At 48.5% G+C, this 24,472-nt stretch overlaps 4 protein-coding genes across 6 annotated transcripts in view; 3 read left to right on the forward strand and 1 right to left on the reverse strand.

The window, feature by feature from the left end:
* LOC117137511 (protein prickle) overlaps positions 1-24,472 on the forward strand; it is a 58,909-nt gene that overhangs the window by 4,497 nt on the left and 29,940 nt on the right. The window contains exon 1 of one of the 2 annotated variants that reach the window (XM_033298993.1): positions 15,604-16,285. The exons of the other annotated variant lie outside the window; for it this stretch is intronic. Within the exon in view, the coding sequence (XP_033154884.1) occupies positions 16,050-16,285 (236 nt within the window). The 5' untranslated portion in view covers positions 15,604-16,049. Of the gene's footprint in view, positions 1-15,603; positions 16,286-24,472 lie in introns of those variants that run through there. 2 annotated transcript variants of the gene reach the window in all.
* LOC117137517 (antichymotrypsin-2) lies at positions 452-2,189 on the reverse strand. Its single transcript, XM_033299001.1, has 3 exons — positions 2,068-2,189; positions 749-2,002; positions 452-682 (listed from the first exon to the last, which is right to left on the reverse strand). The coding sequence occupies exons 1-3, from the start codon at positions 2,081-2,083 to the stop codon at positions 543-545; spliced, it is 1,410 nt and encodes a 469-aa protein (XP_033154892.1). The 5' UTR covers positions 2,084-2,189; the 3' UTR covers positions 452-542.
* LOC117137512 lies at positions 16,225-21,704 on the forward strand. 2 transcript variants are annotated; one of them, XM_033298995.1, is made up of 4 exons: positions 16,225-16,285; positions 18,854-18,995; positions 19,338-20,492; positions 20,601-21,704. In XM_033298995.1, the coding sequence occupies exons 2-4, from the start codon at positions 18,978-18,980 to the stop codon at positions 21,612-21,614; spliced, it is 2,187 nt and encodes a 728-aa protein (XP_033154886.1). In that variant the 5' UTR covers positions 16,225-16,285; positions 18,854-18,977; the 3' UTR covers positions 21,615-21,704. The 2 variants fall into 2 exon arrangements, with proteins under 2 accessions (XP_033154886.1, XP_033154887.1); XM_033298996.1 differs by lacking the exons at positions 16,225-16,285; positions 18,854-18,995 and having other exon boundaries at positions 19,056-20,492.
* Positions 21,813-24,382, forward strand: LOC117137515. The gene has a single exon (XM_033298998.1). It carries the CDS (start codon positions 21,889-21,891, stop codon positions 24,049-24,051), a length of 2,163 nt encoding a protein of 720 aa, XP_033154889.1. The 5' UTR covers positions 21,813-21,888; the 3' UTR covers positions 24,052-24,382.

Below are 24,472 nucleotides of genomic sequence, written 5' to 3' on the forward strand. Positions count from 1 at the left end.
CGTAGTTTTGTTGAGTGTAGGCAACCTTGAGTTAGCGCCATTAATTATGCCCAGCTTTCAGCGGGTATTTCAATTACTCATCCCGCAGTCGTACAATTCTCAGCCTCGTTGCTGCCTCAAAATGGGTTTCCCTGCACTCCATCCTCGCTGATCTCAAGTGAGATCTAGTGCGCATGAGGAAGTTTCGCTCATTTTGAATAATGATTGAGAAATCCGCCTTTGATTTACGGCCGTGGATGCGAGGACAAGAGGTCGGGAGGTTTGCCGCGGCTCCCAAACGGGTTTCCCAACTTACAGAAGCGGGCAAAAACCATTCGCTGGAAATCCAGAATAGCCAACAGCCCCGGCAAACAACTGGGAAAAGGCACAATGGCACAACCTGCTGCTCCGGATCGCCGTGCGATCGCCGCGGAATCCCATTGGTCTTATCAGCACAGCAGGGTTATCGAAGTTCAGTTTCCATAAATACAGCGTTATACTTTATTATTATTTTTCACAAATGCATCTACTTGGAAATGGAATTTGTCCGAATTTGGATCATTTTAGACGCTCACGGGCGTGGGATACTCCACGTGACCTATGAACAGAACTGAGGTGGGTGTGCGGACGGCAAAGACAAATGGACGGTTGGCGACGAACTCCGTGGGCTTGGGAGGCAGCGAAAGGGGTACGAACTTGGCATCTGGGAAAGAGATTGGGAGATAATTAGTCACAGGATTCGGGGGTGTTGATGGTCTTCAGATCTTACAGGAAGCTGCCGAGGCCTCTGTGCCCGCCTCGCCCACATTGATGTAGGCCTTCTGCAGGATCTTGCTCACGCGCACCGGGTGATCCAGCAACTTGGTCACCTGCGAGTTGGGCGTGAACATTTGGTGGACTCCCAGGTCTTTTAGCGGCTGGGTCATGTCCTGCTCGAACTCGAACTGGAACTTGGGCAGGCGCACAGCGACCGGCTGGCGGCGCAGACGGTGGGCAACGTAGTTGAGATCGAACTCCGGCCGGGACAGCTGCTGCAGCATTTTGGCCAGTCCGGTGGTCTGATTGGGCAGCAGGATCAGCATGCTGGTGGCGCTGTCCTTGTATGCCAGTTCCAAGGCGGTGGCGCCCAGCTCGGGCAGCTCGGCCAGGCCGTACACATCGTCATTGTACATCATGGCCACTTTGGAAATTCTGCCGTTGGAGTGCTGGAAGTCGGAGGGTGATGTGTCCATGGTGGCGAATTCGTGCTCCCAGCGACCCTTGAAGTACACTGCATTCACGAGAAGCGCCTGGGTCTGTGGGTCAACGTCGGCCGGTGTGACCAGCTCCCGGATCTTGTTCCGCGTCTGGTCCATCACCCAGGCGTTGATCCTGGCCGCCGTGTCTTTGCCGTTCTGCATGTCGACGGCCTCCGTGCCGGCGCTGAAATAGAACTTTGCGTACTCATCGTAGCTGGGGTTGACGCCACCCAGCTCCCGGTTGTAGTAGACCTTGGTTGCCAGGGTCAGATCGGCGCCCTCCAAATGCATCTTGTACTTTATCACGCTCTCGAAGTCCTGGGCCACGGCCATGGCGTTCTTGCTGAACTCTCCGGCCTTCTTCAGTTCCCGATACGTTTTCCCGTCCGAGGCGCCGTATACCAGTGCCATCAGGGCGTGGACGGAGAAGGGCGAGAACACCACGTTCTGCTGACTCTGCGACTTAATGATCTCCTTGAAGAGCTCGGAGCTGAAGCGGTCCATGTAGCTGAAGACGGGCGGCGGCCGAGTGGGCGGCGGAGTGACCGGCTCACGTTTGGTGAGGTCCACCGCCACCACATCGCTTATGGCTTCCTGATTGTTCTGCATCCACCGGTTTCCGGGCAGGGAACGGAGGCCCAGCTCCGGTCTGGGGTTAAGTTGTTGTTGTTGCTGCTGCCGCTGCTGCTGCTGTAGCTGCAGTTGTTGTTGCCGTTGCCATGCGGTGAGCTCCTGGGCGAAGGTCTGAGCCGCCAGAAGGTGGACGGTTACCAGGAGAAGGATCGCTGTAGGAATATGAAAACATTATAGCTTTTCGCGGCGACTCTTGGATGGGTTTTCCACAACTCACAGACTTTGCTCGCCATGTTTCTTATCTGTTAGTTCTAGCTGAAAACCTTCTAAATGAATTTTATTCTTCCGATCCGCCGATCAGCTCGTTTTCAGCTGCGCAACAAAACTGATCTTTGCAAAACCGATCTCCAGCAGCAGAGCAGATCCGAGCTTACGGCGATTGGAAGAGAGAACCGGTCCAGAACCATATCTGCTATGCTAAGGAGAAGCGTTCGATTATCAAATCAAATCGAGAGTTCTGTGGAAGTGACTCTCCTGACTCTCTCTTCTCGAATGGGAAAAGCCCGGCTACGATTTCAATTACACAGAGGAAAACACACAATATGTTATATGCACTTAGAATATGTCGAAGCTTTTCCCTGCACCTTTCCCTGGCATCTTGGCCCACGATTCGCGTGGGTTGCTATTCTAGCCGCCACTGGAGAGCTAAGGATGTGACTCACCGCTGGGGATTCGGTGAAGGAAACCTGTTTAGTTTCCCGTCTATTTATAGATCCACTATCTCGGGCGCTGCATCTACTCATAACTCCTGCATTTCCTGCTGACATTTCCATGCTGCCGTCCATTAAATAACTTTTCCATTTTACATAACCGACCCATAAACATGGCGAGAACTAATTAAGTATTCCCCGGTGGCCGGAGAGAGCCCCCGATCTCCCGGATAAGACCCCACAGCCTCGGATTCCCTGCATGCCTAATTATGTAAAGCCGCACACGAAATGCATTTCATATCAGCACTTTTCCCCCATCCCCAACGGATTCTTCCCCAATCTTGCCTGGTTTACGGTGACCCAATTGCAGGCGGCCGAATGTGTAAACATAATTTACTCCAATTAGAGTGTGGTGCCACGCCCCTCCTCCACCGCCGCCCGACAGCCCACTGGAAAGTGGGGCACGACGGAGTGCATCGCTGATATGAGTGCGACTACGAGTGCCGGGCCAGAATGCAATCGATGAGTGGAGGAGGAGTGTTTGGGAAGCAGTCTGGTTGATTGCCCTGCACCAGGTGGGCTCAGCTCGGCTCATTCCGCTTCCATTCAGCTCTGCCGCGTGTGTTTGTTCCGGCTGATATGACGTCTAGTGTTTTGCCCGATCAAACAAAGGCTGGCCTCCGACTTATCGCAGGGTTACGGAGGTTTCTCCACCCTCCACTCCGAATTGATCTAGCCGTTTAAGTGGTTCCGATCGGAGCATCCAGGTGCATTTAGGGGAATTTCCCCAGAAACACTTACGGTTGTCGACTGGCGAGCTTTATCATATCTCACACAATTAAAATCAATACAGAATTCAGTGACGCTGCCTGCATAAATTATAGTAAGTAATACTTGAATTGTATCTAGTTGGTGTTCACTAGTTTAGAACTAATCATTTCACCATTCATTTTGATATTTATTAGATGAGATTCCAATTACCATGAAAGAGCTATAGGTTATGTATTTCAAGAGTATATTAAATCTTAGCTTTTCATTAAGTAATCTTTTAAGTCAGTCTTTGTTTTTGGCTTACTCCTTTTCATTCAGATACATTTCATTAGACAAACAGATCATCGTGCCTCCGTAACTATTCCATCCAATTTGCTTCAATTACCTGGCCAATTACCCAGACACCCCCGCACCGCGGACCGTGAACCGCAGGTGGTGACAACAACCGCATGGAAATATTGCAAGTCGTCACCGGGGCGATGCCTCAATTAGTGGCAACATGTTGCTGGTGCACCACGACCGCAGGAGCAGCTCGCCGCCGACTTTGGTTGCGAGTCATTAATTGGGGAGCCGCCGGAGAGTCAGGTGGTCATCAGAGGGGGGTGGGGTATGCCAGGGGATGCAGTGCAGCGGAGGTGGCAAACGAGGAGCGATTGCTGTCCGTGGGCGGCTTACACCGAAATCGCATTAAATTGCGCGTTGGCCGCACGATTTGTCCGATTTGCATATAATTATGGCGAATAAATCATAAGGCTGCCGCGTGGCCATCACAATATTTACACATGCAATTTGCATCCGAGTTGCTCTGCATCTGGCAGCATGTTGCTAACGAGCTGAGCGAAAGGCCAAGAATCGGCATCCGGGGCAGCAACAATTAAAGCGACATAAAGGAAACTTGCAATTTCCATGTGGCCTAATCATAGTCGGCATTCTTTCTTCTGGCATCGCCTTTCCCTTCCTCCTGCAGCACAGCTCGTGCATTTAGCAGCGTTTATAGAAATTGCCAGCCCACAAACTCCCCCTTCCTTGTTTATAGCTGCGATGCACTCAGAGAAACTCTCTTTACTAATTCATCGCAAATAGTAAGCGTACTAAACATGAGTCAATATGTATATCTGCTGCCTCAGCAAAAGTTGTTTGTATATTTCTTCCACGGATAAATGTCTCAAGGTGTAGCTTGTTTTCAGAGCCAACTTGTTTCGAAGTTACTCGGCCCTCAAATCGTATTACATCCAAAGGATCTGTAGTTCCATTAAGCAATATCTCAGTACAGTACTTTTCTCTCCACCTCTGAAGAATGGACATCCGTGGCTGAAGTTGTTTAGGGGCGGGGTAATCGCAGTTTAAATTTGTACTTCGTGATGCAATCATTCTGAATGTCAGAGAGACCAGTGCCGGTTCTGCTGCTCCTTCACTCTCCACTCGTATGTTAGGCGCCATAATGGGCTAACACACACACACACACACACACCAACCCACGCCCACACCCACACTATCGCAGAAAGTTGAGGTCAGCAGCCGGCAGTTGGTTTTGGCCATTGTTCGAACTCCTTTTTAGGGTTGGGCCTGCACTCTGCGTGTTCTCTATTGATCTAAATTTGCTGCTCGCGAATTTGTGGCTCCTTTTCGGCGGATTTTGTGACCGCTTATCGCTGGCATTCCGCTGGCTCTGGAATCGGGCATTTGCATTCGATGCCGTCTATTTGCAGGCCAATTGCTGTAATTTCCTTATATATTCAAGCCCGGCTAATGAGCCAAAATCTTTGGCTGCCCGATCTTAGCTGGCGGCCCATGGACCGCCGTTAAAATTGTAATCAGTTAACGCTTAATTGGGGTCGCACCACGCCCCTTTTTGGCTGGGCTTGCAATGGGAAGACAATGGGGATTGGGAATCAGAAACACAGATCTGCCGGAAGAACCGCTAAGCTAACTGCTAGTACCAGCCAACCACTGTGGCATTTTGTTTAATTCGATGTTTTTACTACTTGACTTGCCAATACATCAGAGGCAGCTGAAGAAAACGAGCGGAACCCTTTCATTAGAGGAAAAACTAAAGCGAACATCGCCAACGAGACAATAATGATGAATTGCGGTATTATCGCACGGCCATACACCGAGGCGAGGGCCAGAACCACATAGGAAACGGGAAACTGGAGCACTTGCGCACGAACAGGGCCAGGCCAATAAAGCCAGAAAGCCAGAAAGTCAGAGAGTCAGAAAGCCAGAATGTCAGGGAATCGGACCGAGCCTGGCCCGGACCCAAAGCAAATATGTAATTGGCCGGGCCGGCAGACACGAAGGTGCGCTGGTATCACGTACTCCCTGGCATCGCAGACTCAAGCTCAAAATGCATCGACACGATGATTTATTTGCATTGCAAAGCCCAAGAACAGTACACGGTGCGAAAAGGGGGCCAGCTGGGGCTTGACTAGCTATCCATTTCGCAGGTACTTAAGTATAATTACATTTTGCCTGTGGAAGGTACAGGGTAAAGTTAATTAGACTAACTGAAATCGAACCAAAAATTTGTATCTCAGAATCTGTGTAGTTTTTTTTCGGATTGAGACCAATGCATAATGGCAAATTTTGTAAAATAGTTTTCTAACTATAACTTGTTCTCAGTGTTGGCGGAGAGAGGGAAATCCAACACGTAGTCCCGGCCAATTTTGCGAACAACTTAATTGAATTGGGCTGTGGGGTGGTGCCGGCGTCCAACGCCTCGTATACGCAATGCCAGCTCGTTCTCGCTGTTCGCCGTTCTCATTTGCATTTCGCATTCTGCACGCACAGCCAGCCGTCCCATAGATCGACCTTAGATGAATAAAGAACTCCTACTTAACTCCCTTGGAATAATCAGACACACCCAGCCCTCCCTCACCTTTAGCATTTCGCCAGAGACCCCAGCTATTCATTCCCGTTTCGCAATTAAAGTTGGACTTGTGGAGTGCACCGAGTGCACCGAATGCAACGCCCAGCGCCAAAGCCTCGCCGGCGGATCCACCCAAGACAATTGCATTTGACATTTAGGCAGCTGGCAAGCCAGCAAGCCAGCAAGCCAGCGGAGAAACCAATTTCAAAGCGTCAGGGACTTGAGCCTTGAGACTTGGGTCTCAGCGCCGATTCGCTTTTGTTTCTGCTCGCTGGCTGCCATAATCCAGCCGAGACTCGATCGCTCTCCGCCTCTGGAGCCGCACCTTTGTCGGCCTGTCAAACTGGAAAACTGGCCAAGAGCACTCGCCCAGCCGTTTTGACAATTTACCACCAACTCGGTCTCGCAATCAAACTCGCCTTCGAAGTTGAGGCCCAAGCCAAAGTCGGATTCCGATTCCGATTCGCATTCGGACGTCTGACCATTTGTATAATTGGCATCTCTAATTTTTTGCTGGAATCCCCAGCCATTGACTTATTATGGAGCTGCTAGATAGCCGCAAGTTGGTAGCTGCTGGCTGGAAAATTCGCGATCGGCGAGCGGTTCTTGCGGCGTGAGTAATCGGAAAGCGGAGCGCGTTGCATAAATACCAAAAAGGAGGAAGCGGGGGGCATGGGAAATGGGAGAAATAGGAAAAATAGGAAAAATAGGAAAAACTGTGCGCCATAATGAAACTGGTTTGTGGTTTTGGGCCGCTCTAAGAATTACACGCACACACAGGCGGCCAGCCGTAATACCTACTATAGCGATCAGCGTGAGCCAGTGTGTTGCCATAATGCCTGTCATAAATTCTCCAAATTACCCAACATGTCGCACTTCGTTGCCGGCCAGAGCCAATGTCGAGGGGCTCTTGGCCAAGAGCTGGCTGGACTGATTGCAAATTGTGTGACAGCGGGGTCCGCTCCACGTAAATTGAATTTATGTACTTGCCCTCCGTCCGCAGTTAGCCGCAGGATTAATTGTTTGAACCAACTGGGCTTTTGTCTCAGTGCATTCGTCAGTCGGAGCAGCGCTCTCTGGCTGCTGCTCCATCGCCAACTTGACAATCGAAATTGATTTCATAACATGATCTCCAATTGACGGCAATTGGTGGCCCCGACTTCTTGCGGTCAGTGCACTCCGATCGAATCATCTGGGATCTGGATAGGAATGGGGATCGCGATCCGGATGGGGGAATCTTCACGGACGGATCTCAAATCGAGCTGGTTCCGCATTCCGCTGCTTGGGGCAATCAAAACTTTGATTTGTGTCGGGTTTTCATGTTGCGCTTATGTGCTATGCATTTGGATCATTAATATCACATAAATAATTCCTTATGGCCATTCCCCACAGTCGTTATTAGTAATACGAGTTTATGCTTCAAACTCAGGAGTGGAAGAGCTATCAAGATAGAATGCTACAATCCATTTGATCGACTATCAGATACCCACTACCCAGCTAGTGGGAGTGCGAGACAGGAACATCAAGATTTTTCGGACAATAAAGTAGTAGTCAAAACATAATACGTTTATACGGACAGACAGACGGACATGGATAGATAGACTCGGCTGGTGATCCAACATACAATGTATCCACTGTATCTGAGTTTGCATTCTATTTTAGATAATCAGTTTGTTTCACTGCAAATTTCCATGGCAGTCGTATCAATAAAGTGGACATACAGTCATAGTAATTGCCGATAATCACAACATAGGCATACAGGATTCCCTTTGATTAAAGACCAAGATTATGAGGGAAAGTTCATATGATTTATTAGGGCATACACCCTATTCCAGGGAAATCATTTCTTTGTTTCCAACTTCTCACTGTTCAAAAGAATACTATCGCACTTCCGACTGTGGCAAGAAAACAAGGCTAATTGCAAATGTCGAAGTTCGTTGTCTGCTGATCTATTAGCAATGTTGGGTGCATGTGTGAGTGCCAAAGTTCCAAAGTTTTTATGGGTGTGCTTTACTTGCCGCAGAGCGCGACGAACTCGTTGTAAATGGTTTCTAAACTCAACTTTATGGCCAACATTTTGTAAACTTTATTTCCCTTTGTCCACTCCGACGGACGGAAGGCACTTGAAGTTTTCGGCCAAGTTGTCGGTGGCGTTCAGGTTGTTGCTAATGTTGTTTGGGATTTTATTGCTGGTAGGTAGCTCAAGTTCCTCACTTTGAGTTGTTGTCAAGGCCCACGCGCCTTCAAAAGCGGCGGCCGAAGGTCTCTTTGCATTCTGTTACCGTTTCTCGGTCTTTAGCCATCACTCGATTAAAGGTATGGATGTATGTGCACAGATACAAGCATATCCCCTGGATTTATCCCACTGAATTCGTGCGCATTACGCACATTTGCGTAACAGATTCAAGTGCGCGATATGGAGGGTCTCGAGTGCGAGGCGAACTCATCGGGAGCGAGCAAAATGAAACAACGAGGCGATGGCGATGGAGTCATGGAACTGTTTTCGAAAACCCTAGCCAAGCCGCTGGCTTCGTTGTACTTGGCAGCATTACGCAGCAATACAAGTTTTCAAGTGCCCACGGAAAATGAAACACGAACTCCATAACTCTGAAAGCGAGATGTTTTCTGTTTCGTATTTGATTTGATTTGATGTTGGCGCGTAATGAGTTAGCAGAAGTTTTTTGGGCTGGGGCCGGCAAACCAGTTTCTCTTCCCCCCGGCGGCGAATAATTTTTTCCAATTTAAGAATTAACTGTGCTTTGATTAATACTCAATTATTCCCAGCACTGCATGCGTCCGTCCATTATAGAAGTTCCTCCGTCGGCTGCTCTCCTCTAATGTGTTAAATGGGGCTGGACAGTGGTGGAAGTGATGGAAGGTCCAGGATGACTGCAGCAAATTGCAGGAGTTTTTGTGTAATTTATGAGCACTTTTATCAGCTAATTGGCCTAATTACGCCGCAGTTTGCTCTGAGGACAGCACAAATAGCAGCCAGGTCGCCCGGAGAAGCTGGCAATTCACACTTCCGCGATTGGTCCACAGTTTGCTGATGCTGCTGCGCCTGGCCAACTTGCAGCAGCAAAATCAACGGCAAACAACAAAGGCAGGCGGCTTCGACAGTCGACAGTTTGGGATTCGAGAGTCAAGAGTCGCCGTCGCAAGTTGCAAGTTGGCAGTTGCTAGTCGCCGGGCTCAAGAATCGAGTGCAGGGAATGGCACCCAAAGTCAGCTTGGCCTGCAGTGTGTCTGCTGCCAACATCGTGACTAATTACATGCGACATAAAATGAAAGAAACGGCCCAAAGTTCGCTGGGCGCCGGAGGGGGCCTGGGGATCTAAGCATCCAGGTCGTATACGTAATTGAAGAAAAAGTATCTGGAAATTGCCAAACAACAGCAACGGCTGCAGCAGCAGCAGCAGAAGGAGCCGTAATTGGCTGGAAAGGCAGCAGTTGCAGTTGCAGTTGCCGTGGCATCCACATCGGTGGCACTGTGCGGAGTACAGTAACTTGACAATTCAATAAAACCTGGCCTCCGCTGACAATCGCTGCTGACAAGTCTAATAATCAGCTTTGTGCCGCCATCGTTGTGTAATTTGAGCAATGTCAAAACCCAAGCCCGCTAATTGAAAGTCGCCTTCCGTTCTTTTTTGGGAGGTTCGTTAAATCTGCATCTGCTGCGTTGCTGGATACCGATTATTTACGAGTATTTCAAGAGCTGGCCACGGAAAACGGCAACTGCTGCCCGGGTTCTGGTTTCTGGTTGCTGCATTCTGGATTCTGGACACTGGATTCTAGCTCGAACGCCCACAGCATGCCATCGCCATCTGCTGAAGTTGCATTTTCAGTTGCCACACGAAAATAGCGCAAAGTAGTGCATCAATAAACAATAACAATGCTTTGCTGATGCGGCTGCTGCTGGTGCTGCTGCTGTGTTGCAAGGAAAACAGGAAAGCCGAGCAGAAGTAGATCTGGTGGCTGGCCACATGTGCGGATGTTGCAACTGCAGCCGCTGGCGAGCAGCAGCCTGTCAATAAAAAACAGAAAACAGATAGGCCGTGAGGAAAATGGAGGAAAACCGAAAAGCATGCTGAAAGCAAAGTGCGGCGGTGGAAAAAACATGTGCAAGCTGCAAGTTGCAGTTGCAGCCCGCGGTTAAGTGAAAGAAATCGCTGCCAATAGCGGAAATATTAGCGTTTACCGCCCGATCAGCGGCCAGATCTCGAGGGGTGGGTGCGGGCTGGAAAACTCAAAGGAAAGCCCCTTGGCCCGAAAAGACAATGTGTTTATTATTGCATTTGGCCGCGGGCAATTGGGACAGGGGTACGGATAGATTGGCAGGGGTGCGGAACAATGGCGTTGAAATCATGCAGAATATGGAAAGTACTTTCGAGTAGAGCGATGTGGACGTATCTGGCTAATTTATTTATTAAACTTGATTTTCTCGTTTCCCGCTCTCGAATCTGTAACAAGATCAGCGCGATAAGATTGGAATCGCAATCAAATAAATGGTTGGCGTGTTTTCGTGTCGTAGAACTGAAATCATTACGGTGTAGCCAACATTTTAATATGATCACTTAATTAATTCGCATAGTAAAGTATCTATGTATTGAATCCCCATTGGTAGCCTTGTATAAACTGCGGCAAGAGAAACACTCCATCTGCTAGAGTTAAACTTCCAACTCCAATGGCATTTCATAGTTCCCTACTCCCCTGCTTGAGTTCCAAACTTCATTCTGTGCCTCGGGGCGATCCGGAACTCCAGTGCCTGAAGTGTGCTCGATTACATGTCACCCCAAACAGGGCAAATCAATGCCATCCTGGGCCTAATCCAATTGTCGCTGAAAGGGCCGAAGCCCAGCGATATTTGCAAAACTGGAAGGCAACATCAAATGCCTTGACATGGCAGCGAAACAACAGCAACAAGATGAGGAGGCAGAGTCAAACCGATTGTGTTAAATCAAATGAAGCATAATTTTGACTCAATTTATTTGTGTGTGTGTGTGAGTGGGACTGCAGGCGGTTTTCCCAGTTAACTCATCCAGTCCCAGTGGATCGCTTAGCCTGTCATTCCATCACCGAGTCCACCCACTCCCGCAATCTCAGAGGGTTGCTCTAGTCTGCCGACTTTGATGGGAGCGGACAGGACAGGACAGACAGGACGGGCGATTGCCTCGGGTACATCATATTTCTATTAATGACTTGCATATTTATGAACCCAAATCCGGAACTCGTACACCCCATCCCTTTCTCCTTTCCCCTTCCCCAGGTTAGAGACCCAACCCATTCCGAATGGCCTGTGGGCTGTGTTCCGTTCCGAAGTCGAAATGAGTGCAAATAAGCTGATTTTAATAATAAACAAACACGAGCACAAACACAAATAGGCATCAAATGTACTCGTAATCTATTTGAGTTTTGGTCTTGGCCGCCGGCGATGACTGAGTCTATATGGATACTCGCCGAGGCATACATACTCGTACTCGTATTCTTAGTAGACCGCCTCAAGAATAGAACGTTTAACTGGAACTTACACATGGCTTCCCATTTCGAAATGCTCGTTTTCATTTGCGTTCGCAGCTACTTTGATGTGGTTCCCTGGCCACGGATTTCGTCAACATGTGGCTCCGGCCAACCGGGCGTGGAAGTCTTTAAATAAACAACAACATGACTGGCTCTAGGAAGTTGCCAAACAATATGCTCCACATTTGCATATGCTCGTCCGCACTTTCAAGTGCTCCCTCTTTTTTGGCAACGGGAGTAACGACCCAAGATCGGCTTACTCTTACTCCCCAAACAGCAAAAAAGTGGAGTAGTTACTGCCAAGTGCTTGGAACTCACTCTCTCTGCTCGGCTTTATGACCGCTTCTGTGTGGGCTCATCAACTCCACCGGGTTCCCACCACTTCAGACTGCGAGGAAGACACAACAATGGCCATATCAAAGTCACTGCGACAACTAATAGCGCTCCATAATGAAGTGTTAAGAAATATCAGACAACCCGCTAATGAAATACTCAGCTGAACAGTTTCACCCGGACCAGGAACCATAAAGTGACTACAAGTACGAGACGAAATTGTAATTGAGCTGGTTCCTATGGCCCTGATTTCGGGCCTACAATTCATTGGCTTTTTTGATAATGATGGGAAACAAGAGTGGTATTGTCGTTTCACAGATTGAACTTCGCGATGAGATGGCTCTGTGCACTTTTGAAAATACGTTGAAAATACGTCAAAATGTGTCAATCGAAATGTTAGGTGCACTATTAACAAACTTATTTAAATGTAACTATTATATATATGAATGAATAACACATGTGAGAAACTAATTTAATTTGCCCCCACATCCGATCGATTTGTAGTGCAGCAATCCAAAAGTTAAAGTTGCAACGGCACAAAGCACTGCCAAATTTGGTTAGCCACCCCGAAAATAGTCACAGACCGTAGTACGTAGTCCGTAGACCTGTCTAGCAAATGGAATTAGGAAATCTTTTCGCCAAATCCAACAAATCATGTTAAAGCCGACCCAGCGGACTGTGGGTGTGTGTGTCTAGTTGGGGAGAACGCCGGCGGGCAGAATGTTTACACCGCTCTCGGTTTTGCTGTTTTCCAAACTGTGCGGTCTGTCTGAAGTGGAGGTGGGCGGAAAAGGGGCGGTGGTGCAGCAAGGGTTGCGTGGGCGTATTGCGACATTATCGAGGGTGGAAAGACCCATCGAAGGCCGCCAGACGGCCAGGGCATAAAGTTTATATAATTATTTTTATGCCGACTCTCATAACTGAAGTGGAGCGTGTGTGGGTAGACTGAGAAAAATTCTTACATCCCTTTCCATTCCTCCAAGTATTGACTCAAATTAAAGATCTTAAAATGAGTCACGATTGCAACATGTCTTTTTCCATTGTAGAAGCTCATTTTTGTGGAAGAATAGTTTGATTATGACTGCATTTGGTTTAATTTAATTAGCAGCTTATCAGAGAATAGATATTTAGATATTTAGTAGATGTTTCTCGCGGTGTGTCCTTGTCTCCTGGGGATGTGTCAGCCCTTTTCTCTTGACTGAACCTTTCGACTTGCTAACTATGTGAGTTATGCAATGAATAAAATTAAATTACACAAATGTCATTGGCTGTGATGTTGCTGATGCGAGAGCTGCTCCCAGCAACATGTTGCTAATGACAGCCAGGACTCACACTCGCAACCCCGGCAGATGCATTTTAATTAAAATCCTGAAGGAGGGCTCGCTTTAATCTAAAGTCCTGTATCCAGAACGGAAATTGTGTGCGGCTGTTGAAGTGTCGGTTGTTATTGCTCCACCGCCACCCACGACGATCCACCCACTCCGCCGGCGGGTGTCCTTGTACGTTTGTTGTCCTGTCTGCAGGGTTGATTTGGCAAACGACGCAATTTGTTGTTGTTTGCGACATGGCAGCATGGTGGGTCAGTTGGTGTCGAGTCCCGCGGAGAGTGGGATGTTTGCACATTAAATACCGTAGCGCAGCCCAGCGAGCTTTCACTTTTCCTGCACGGGCAGAGGGAGAAATGTTTAAACAAATATGTTGTCATTGGCAATGAAAAGTACGCAAAGAACGCCATGCTCTTGCAGAGTTTATACACTAAGCTGAAGGATGAAGAAATTATTATATGATAGAGAAGGAAGTGGATTGAAGGTATCTTTAGCAAGAATATGGATTACTAATTCTAAAGAAATAGAGCAAAATGACATCTTAAATATCCATTTAGTATTAGTAATCCATTTAGCTAGTAATTCCAATTCAATTGCTTTTCTTATTTTTAAAACACCTTTATCTAGGCACATGAGCAATAAAAAAAACAACATCTTTAGCTTTGTAGTAGCTTGTGAGTGACTTCATTTCTTTTCTCCCTGTGCATTTATGCATCCTGTTCCCTGGGGCCTCGTAAGTGTTGCCAAGTTGATTGCTTTGGCCTGCATTTTGCGTGGGGGACAGCCTAGAAAGTACAGTTGCCTCCGGCCAACTCTTTCGTCTTTCGAATGCTTAATTGCTGGCGAAAGCTCTTCTTCTCCAACTGAACGGGAAAGGATGTCTGTCTGTGAGTCCTGTTCGGAGAATGAGCGGCATATGAAATCATAAAATTTAACGATCGCCAGAGTGTCTGGCTGGTGCTGCCCACGGGGGTGGCTTTTGGGTGACCAGCTACCACCCAACCACCTCCCATCCACCACCCCTACCACCCAACTAGCTCAGCTGCTCGGCACGTGTTCAAATTACCGTGAAGACGCTTAGGGGTGAATTCTCCAGTGCAGCGACAATAGCAGCAACAACAGCCGGCAGCCAAACGACATTCAAATTGAGTGAGTGAATTAAAAACCTGGCAATCAGCAGAGGTCCTGGCGAGAGAGCGAGAGAGAGAGCCTGAGAATCCAACTTGAGAGAGCATCTGTTCCTCTCAGCGAAGTGCGTTTGTAGCAAAATATGAGCATACGTTCGAGCGCTCGCTTCCTTCCGTCCTTTGTTCCTTTTTGGGGTTTTTTCCCTTCGCTCCGCTTCGAGTTTCCTTTTCGCGTGTGTGTGTGTGCGGCAAGAGCGAGAGTGTGTGTGAGAGGTCACGGGGATCGTGGCTGCCAGACATTTACGGTTATAAGTTTCAACTGAGCACAGTGGTTCGAATATTATTTTATTAGATTCGAAATTTTTAAAGAGAAGCAGTACTGCTGGTATAAATGTAGATCGCATCATGCTCATTGATTACATACCTATGCTTCTTTCCCTCTTTCGCAAAAGCTCTGAATAGGGTTTTACTTAGAATTCAGGTTCTATCAAAGAGAATATTTCCGTTGGAGGGATTAATCAAGAATCTTTTAGAACAAGGCATAATCTAATGTGGATAATAATCCATGGATTATTTGTTATCCTCACTAGCGATGCCTTGCACCACAGTTCGAAAACGTTTTTCGAACTTTAAGCCCACTCTCTGGAGCACTTTTCCCGTGCTCACACCGCCTCAACCCCCCTTTTGCACACCTCGCTACATAATTTCAACAATATGCGAGTATTGAACGTGCAACACCACCTCCCCTCACCACTTGCACCACCACAATCTAGGAAAACGAAATCAGACATAAAAACATTACATTGCAAACCCTTATTTTGCTCACACACTAAAAAGAGGAGGAAAGGCGGGCGATTCGAAGGCGAAACAGCCGAAACTGAAACTGAAACTGAAGCGGAGAAATCGCAGGACTCAAGGACGCGGGGTGCACACGGGGCGAGTTCTCTGCCATCGACAAGGGATGCAAAAGCGAGTGCCAGATATTAACCCTCCGGTGGATGTGTGTGTGTGAGTGTGCGGCAGAGGTGTGTGTGAAAGTGGCGCAGTATTGGTGAGCCTTTGTGCGATGTGTTTGGGTTTTCGCCGTGCTTGTCAATCCCGTCGTGCCAAAACAAACGCAACGAACATTTTCGCCGATTAGAAGCAAGAACCATCCGTGAGTGCAACGCGAGCGGACGGATCCGCCGATTCCTCGTGTATTCCGACTTATCCCGCTACTGATAAGTCGCCGCGATTGCGACAATTAGCTATAATTATTCATTAATTGGAATCGGTGTCGAGGAGCTATCGCTAATTCCCGGAATCTGTGCCAACGAGATAGGATACCACTCGAGTTTTCTTCAATCTCTTCGCCGGTCGACTTTGTTATTGTTTGCCGCTGCTTCTTCCTCTTTTTTTTGGGGGGGAATAGTTCTTTGTGTTTGTGCCCGTGTGTGTGAGAGCCTGCCAGAGTGTGCGTGCGTATCTGTGTCTGTGAGTCAGCGCAAATGGCAATGCGCATCTTTGTTTACCCGCAAAATCCAGGGCTCTCATCGCAGAGAAGTGCCAGTGAAAGCGGCGCCAAAATCTTAGTCTAGTGCTTTTCTTCTGCCTTTCCGGCCGAAACAATGAACGATTCGACCGATAATTTGCATGCCGACTGCGACGGTCGAGTCAGCAACAACAACAATGGCAGCAGCAACTCCAACGACGGGCCCAACAACGACGGCGACTCCGACGAGGAGGTCATCGAGGGCATGGCGCTGCTGGAGGGCAACTACCAAGTGCTGCGTCAGTGGGTGCCGCCCGCCCCCAACTATTGGGATGCGCCCCCCAAGGCCATCATCAAGTCCGCCGAAGTCAGGTAAACAAGCGAATGAGTCCAGGCAGCGACATGCTGCGTGCTGCGTGCTGTATGCTGCATGCAACACTGCGGCAGCAACATCGCGACACCAGCAACATGCTTATGCAATTAAGAGTGCAATTGGCAACGCTACATTTGGCGATTGCCTTCAATAAGTTTTAATTAAGTGCTTCGGGTTTGATTTGACAGCGCATTCCATTTGCTGCTCACAAATTGCACAGCAATTAACTCGAATCAACTCTTTTCAAGTCTGGGTTCGAGCTAGAGTCTGCACTGGGCGAAATATATGATGAACTTTGCCTTGAATTCAGTACAAGTTAAATATTTACATACTTTCCCGATGCAAAATAAATATTGATTCAAACTTGGCCACTAAAATTATTTCAGTGCCATAACTCTTAATTTACATTGCATTATAGAAATGCATTTTTACGATAATCGAGAATTTATCGAGAGACCCAAGATTTGAAAATGACATAAGCGATTTCTGGGTGGAACTCAGTAGACTTTTTTGCAGTGGCATCGATCTCAAGACTCGCTTGCACCAGCGGACCGCTCTAGCGGTCCAAGGCGGCGGCAGCACTTGTCGCCACGGCACTATTCAATAAAAGTGCAGTTATTTGTAACGCACTTTTATGGCCACACATGCGATGCGAACCCGCACGATTGGAGCGTTTTGGACCGGGCGGGGCGGTTCCAACCGCCTGAGCCAACAAGTCCCGTGCGCGCCTATGGAAACCTCAATGGATTTGGCCTCGGCGCTTGACAAACAATTTTCGCGTCCTAACCACTGCAATTCATTCAATAAAAATTTGATTTTTATGGGCGTCATCAAATGCGGCGAGAAACATTTACATGTCGAGCAGAAACTAACCGAATACATATAAATTAGTTTTAGTACCTTGAATACCCTGGTTTTTTCATTGTCAGGGGAGTATTAGCAAGTTGAATCAAATGTATTTTTTACCCAGTATTTTTTTCGGTTCGGTTGCTGCTTAACGCAGATCAACATTTTCTTGTATGTCCAAATTTAGAATTCTTAATTGGTGATGGAAAAAATGTCCTCATTAAAGTGTAATATATGAGTACCATGATGAATTGCTTTAAGATTTATTATTATTAGTTGGCTCTATACAATGTTGGCTTGAGCTAAAGCATTACCACTGCGAAGTATCTAAAATCGAAAACGATAAATATATCTTGCTTTTAAAAAGGTGAGATAAAGCTAGGTGATGTTCAGCAATCATGTATGTATGTATCTTTAACAAAGCTATTATTTTTTTCTTTAGGGCGACCAGAAATTCTATTTATTTGTTTTCCAGCGGATTCCTTGAGCTTGCTTACACGAAAGTTTTTGCATTGATAGCGCACAAGCAGATTGTCCGGACTTATTTGTCTGACAATCCGCCTGCCTCGCGATCTCTGTCCGTATGTCCATCCGTCCATCCGTCCGTTCGACTGTCCGTCTGCGCGCCTGTCCGTCCAACTTCACTCAACGAACGCCACAGTTGGCGTTGTTGTTGTCTCACTGTCAACACCAAGAGGTATGCAACATGCGGCAGCGCGGAAGGAGGAGCAGTGGGATCGTGGGGGCAGGAGTGCCTCCGTCGCAGTCGTTGACAACTGCAGCATGAGTCTGCGGAATTGAGTTGCTGTTGCTGTTGCAGCTCGCTGTTTACTGTTTGCTGCCTGTTGCTGGCTGGCTGGCTGGTAAATAATAAATGCGTTGCTCGGGAGAATGCGAGATGGGAAATCAAAATGCAAACGCTGCCAGATTTTTTGCTGGATCCACTTGAGGCGGCAGCAACAATGTCCCCCGTTTCGGCATGGCTTCGTTTTGTTTTCCTCCGCCGGGCCGTTAAGTGCAAATGCAGCAGTAGAACAAGCGGCAGCAGCAGCGGCAGCACGGCATTGTTGCAAGTACGAGTATCTTTTGCACGTTCTCAATATGCATTTCTGAATTACAATATGTTGATTGCATTTCGCCGGCACGTAGACGGAACACATGCACTCCAGGGCTTCCAGCCGCCATAATAATGATGAGTATTGAAATTGCCAACAATGCAGTGCATTTCCGCAGCTCCAGCCCCCCAACCCACTGTCTCTTCCACTATCAGTCCCTACTCGGCTTCCTTTTCTGCGGTCTGGTGGCCTTTGTTCTTGCCAGGATCCCTCCCTTAGCGGTTCGGGCCAAATTACTTTATACTCCTGTACGGTTCGTTGCCAGGGTAATTGATATGGCTTTGTTTCGCTCGGCTGTTTCTGTGTTTCGCCCTTTTGTTGAGCGGAAAGTTTGTTTCTGGGATGGAAAGCCGCCAGCCGAGAAACCTCATTTCGCTTCTTCCTCCCGAAGGCGGGGTAAGACGTGGTAAATCCCTGAACACAACATTCAACATACCACCCCCGACCACGAAAAGCTCCTGCCGACCTCCTGGCAAACCGCAGATGACATAATTAATGAGCCTTTGAACCGTCCATAAATACGGAATAGTTCATATTCAGTTGTTGTTTAAGTTGCACATGACCTGTGTATAAATCAATTTACTATTTCTCCTCTTCTCGTTTCAGGTAAGTTGATATACGACAGCCAGGCGACTCCTTTCTCTTTGTTGGCCGTGCCAGTCACAATGGCAACATCAACATCAACAACAACTTCCAGCAACTTTTTGAATTGTGTGAAGGCGGCACGTCAATGTCATTGGGACTTAAGGTAAATGGCGAGGGAAATTCAAATTCGAACTCCAGAAAGCCGGGCCAACTGCTTGGGCGAAAATTACGATGACTTGTCACACGAGCCGGGTTTTTCTATTAGCTTTTTCGGTGGAACTATTCGGTGGGGATTGTTAGCAAATTAGCACAACAGAAAGGCTCATAAATTGCAATTTATTTGGAAATAACTATAACTTTGGATTTTTACCTGTGCAATTTTCGAAACTAGTGAATTTAAAGCTCTATATTTATATAAACAGAGGCTAGGCTAAAACTAGGGTGCTTCAAATCAGGATGGACTAAGCGTGTTCTGCCAAAAAACCTTATATATTTAAATACACAGCTATATCAAACATTAACCCGAACGCATCGAATCCAAAAAACATCAAAAATGAGGCCCACGCAGCACTCCGTCATAAACTCCTTGGGGAAGAAGATTTCAAACCAAACTATCATCGATTCGCACTCCAACAAACATAACTTCATGGATATGGATCAAGAGGAAAAGCAGCCGGAGCATATGTACATGGCCACCCAGACCGTGGAGGACATTCTTAATGAGGTCCTGTGCATGCAGAACTTCCAGCTAAAGCAGACGGACAGCGACCTAGATCAGTTCTGCCACTCGGAGAGGTCCAGGCATCGGAAGCCGGGCGATGATTTGGACATGGACCCGCGACTGCGCAGCTGGAACCGCGTGCTGCAGGAGCGTAGGCGACTGCAGGATCGGATCGCGCGGCAGACGGGTAAGCGGGCCGAGGACGTGCTCTTCAACCGCTCGGCGACCATCGACGAGGCCAACAAGCGGATGATCCTGCGCGTCCTTGACACCGCAGACCGGTCGCGACCTCTTGCTCGCCTCAAGGACAATGTGACCTTGAACTCGCTGAAGCCGCGCTGTGATCCCCATCTCTGCCGCGAGATTAAGGAGCTGTACGCCGCGAAGCCGCAGTTGCAGGAGGTGGAGTTCGTCGGCCTGCCGCAGGTCACCCAAAAGGAGCTGGCTGCCACCCGCCTGCATTCCAACGAGATCGAGAGCCAGTGGCACCGCTCCCAGGTCTTGGGAGAACGACTTGAGGACAAGAAGCACTCTATTCGACAGGTGCTCGACTTTGCGCCCGATCTTAATGGGCTGCAGGTCACGCCGACACTTGTGGGCTCGTCCACTAAAAATCTGCCGATCATCAAAATCGACGAAACTTCCCTGTCTATTATCTCCGGGAACTCCACTCCGGTAGAGGAGGAGGATTCTGAGTCCGATCTGCTGTCCATAGAGGGGGAGGTGAGCGACAGCTTTCAGGAGGCGGTACTCGAGGATATCACAAAGGGAATTGTCGAGAGTCAGGACCTGGATGACGTGAAGGACATACAAGGACTGATGATCAACGGGGTGCTTCTTGATTACCGCAATCCTGTCGGCGCCATAAGCAAAAGCATCAATATGCAGCTGCAATGTGAACCATATGAACGCGTGGTGAAGATACTCTTGGACATTCAGGTAAACTGGGGTGCAGCTTCATTGGGTTACCATCTTGTGCCTTTTCTGTTGGGACATTAGTAAATATAAGTACGAGGACATACTTGCTAACACAACGACTTTCTGTAGAATCTAAGTCCGAAGCTGGTGCATGTCTATTGGCTTAACAAGAACCGCCTACGTTCCGACCGACTGCCCTTGAACTCCGAGATGGTCTTCGACCGCAGCGAGTTCATCCTGGAGCCACAGGGTCGCCGCATCATCCGTGTGATGTTCCAGCCGAAAAAGGTGGGCCTCTTCACGCAGCGATGGCACGTGAACTTCCAAAAATCGCCCTTCTGTGGCACCCGCCGCCTGGACGTCGTTCTCCAGGGTCAGTGCACCATGCCGGTTCCGTTCCAGAGACGTCTCGAGGGTCACCGACAGGTGCCCCTAGATAAACAGCAGGAATTGCAGGCCCAGGGCCTTCTCCAAATGCAGGCCAGCCTGGCTCCCATTATCGAGAACCCGCGACCATTGTGTCCCTATCAAAGACACCTTGACGAGCGCGAGGTCTTTAATGCCCAGAACTTCTCTTATCGATGCCAGCGATACGAGGATCTGGAGGCTCTCAAGGACTTATATCAACTGGCCAAGAAGCCACGCGATAGACCCTGGGATCTAAATATTGAGACCCTGCGTCACTTTATTGGAAAGCAGGAGAGTCGCTTCCTGCGCGAGAACCTGCACAACAAACTGGTTGCTTTGCTCCAGCCGATGAAGTGCAACAGGTGCTCAGCTTATCCCTTACTGGAACACAATACGGAGCGGGATAGATCCCGCTTCATCTACGTGCGTGGCACTATCGCCAGCAAAATCGACGAATGGGAGGCAATGGTTTTTGGACTGGATGAACAGTTCTTCAAGTTAGAGCTCCTCCACTATCTAGGAGAGAATTCTTCTCTTCCGGCCGCCGCAGAACTCGGCCAGAAGAACCGCCAGCAGGGTCCAGATGAAAACGAAGAAATGCAGATCGTGGAGAAAGTCTCGAAGAGAGTGAAGGCAAGCAAGTACCTCAAGGACTCCCTCTACATGCACACCTACAGTCTGCTCTGTGATGCTGCCGAGGACATAGTCTCCGTCATGGAGAGCACCGCTGATTAGCATTCACACCACTGATACACCCTTTCCCAGTTTTGGTCATATTTTTTTTAAGTGGCAACACCCAAATGAAATAAAAAAACATTTATTATAGATATGGGTCTTCATTTTTATCACTGGACTTACATGTTTACCGATTTAACGATTATTAAAATCGCAATCCATTCATAAAGCTGGCTTGGAATGAAGCCTTTTCACTTCGAGTCAGTATCGAGTCAATATATATTTTATAATTGTTCAAGTTAACTCGAACCCCAAACTCATACCACGTTACAAAATGGAGGGCATGGAAGATATTAACCTCAAAGCCAACGGGTCCGATACCTTTTCGAAATATACATTGGCCAACATGGTATCGCTGCCATCCTCTTTGACCGAACCGACGACCCGTTCGACTGCGCAGGCGCAGCTGAATGCCGAGTCCCCCATGGGCAAGTACACGGAGCGCATGGTGGAGGACATTCTGACCGAGATTTTCAAGGAGCGACGCGGGGACATTCCAGAGACCTCATCCTCTTGTCACGCGGCCGATATTCCGTGGCCAATTCAGGAGCGGGAACCACACGTGGACAAACGGCTGCGATACTGGAAGGAGGTACTTCACCAGCGCAAGTTGATGCAAGAACGAGTCCAGCGGGAAACGGGCAAGCTGGCCAGTGAGGTGCTCTTCAACCGCCGCTCCACGCTGGACAACCGCGACGGGCAGATGGTGAAGCGCGTGATGGACTACGCGGACCGCATGAAGGGCGAGCGTCTGATGAGCGCACCACTTTCCAAGCTGGGCGACCAATTGGATCCATGCACCTGCCAGGTAGTTCCTGGACTGCAGGCCACGACACCGAAAGCGGAAAAGGTGGGCTACAAGGATGTAGAGATCGTTGGCATGCCAGAGGTCTGCAAAACGGAGATCTTGGGCAAGGAGGCCATGGAGCAGAACCCACCACCAGGCTGGCTGCAATCGGAGTTTTTGGACCAACGACTGGAGCAAAACTTTGTAGACATCCAAAACGTTGTGGAGTTCTTTCCCGATGTGGATGCCCTGCAGGTGAAGGGTACTGCTCTCAACAAGATCAATCGATTACCGAAGCCGTTCCTAGTGGATGTGGATTCCATGCACACGGTGACCAAAAGTGAGAGCTCGCCGATCTGCACCGAGGAGTGCATCTGCGAGTCTTGTGGCGAAACGGAGGAGAAATCGTCAGAAACTCCCCCTCCCATTCCGGATGTGGGACTACGGGTTAATGGTGTGGATTACATTCCGTGCGAGGGAGATGGCGGAGGAATTAAGGACTGCTATGAAATCGTCGCCCGGTTCACATGCGATCCGTTTCAGCGTCGGCTCAAGCACGTCCTGCAGCTGACCAACATTGGCACACAGTCGCTCTCCTTCTCCTGGAAACAGAGCACTTACTACTACAACCGGGGATCTCTGTTGCTGGCCCAGGACAACGAGTTTCACTTCGACCTGGAGGGTTTCAGACTGTCGCACGGTGAGACTCGGAATGTAGCGGTGCTCTACCAGCCACGAAAAGTGGCAATGGCGGTGGAGTTGTGGCTGCTTCAGGTGGAGCCGCGAATCTTCTGCGGCCGCCAGGAGTCCCTACTACTCCGCCTTTACGGACGTTGCACTCCGCCAGCTGACTACATGGCCAAACTACTCGAGTGCCAATGCGTCTGCATCTGCAAGTCGGATGCAGTGGAAATGGATAAATTGACCACCCATTTGGGGGCTCTAGCTCCCATGGTGGTGCCTCCACCGACGTGCTGCCCCTATGAGCGGCCTTTGGACGATCGGGAGGCGTTTAACGCCCTAAATCCGGGCTACATTTGTGCCCGCTTCGATGACCTGGAGGTGCTTCGTGCGTTCCATCGGCGCTTAAAGAAGCCGCGGGAGCCGCTCTGGGATATGCGCCTATCAACGATCAAGGACTACATAATGCGGATTAACGGATTGGTGGAGCGGGAATCGATCTTTTCCGAATTTAACCAACTTCTCGCTCCTTTGCTAGGTGGCGGATTCTCACTGAATGCGTCATCCCAGCAGGATGTTCAAAAGCAACGGTCGCGGTTCATATATGTGCGTGGTGTGATCTGCAATGGGATCGCTGAGTGGGAGGACCTCATGTTCAATGTGGAAGATTCTTTTTTCAAGCCAGAGCTTCAGCGGTACTACCAAAGCTTGTTGGGAGAGTCCGAGGAAGGCGATGAAGAAGAACAGGAGCAGCCAAAGCCAATGACGCCCATCGACATGGAGAAACTATTAGAAATTTTGGGCGAGACTGAGTTGGACGAGAAGAAGATCCGGACGGCGGTCATCCGCAAATTGTATCGGTCCAAATATTTCCGGGATGCGCTCTACATCCAAACCTACTCACATCTGTGCAACATGTCAGAGGACATTGTGTCCGTTATAGAGAGTACAGAAATAGTACCGACCTAGGGATTACTATTACCTTCACGCTGTTTTAAGATGATCCTGCACAAATCATTGGTTTTCACAATACATTAAGTACATATGAAAAGTTAAGAAGGAAGCGATTCAGACCTTATAGTGTTTGTATTTTAGTGTATTCCTGATCCGAATCTCTGGACAAGTTCATCGTGGCATGTCTCTTTGTCCGTCCGGCTTTCCGCTCAGCTGTCCGTTTGTGTAAAGGATTTCTCTTCTGTTTGTTTTATAGATTTCCATTGTAAGCTCACATGCCGTTTCTTTTTAGTCCAACTAAATTAGCAAAAACGCTGTACTATTTTAATCAATAAACAATTACAAACCAATCTTTAACTGATTATCGCTTATAGAGTACCCAAGACCAATCACTACTCTTAATCACACTGGTAAAATTATACACAAACTGAAAGTA

Source organism: Drosophila mauritiana, chromosome 2R (genome assembly GCF_004382145.1).
Source record: "Drosophila mauritiana strain mau12 chromosome 2R, ASM438214v1, whole genome shotgun sequence".
NCBI classification, from domain to species: domain Eukaryota; kingdom Metazoa; phylum Arthropoda; class Insecta; order Diptera; family Drosophilidae; genus Drosophila; species Drosophila mauritiana.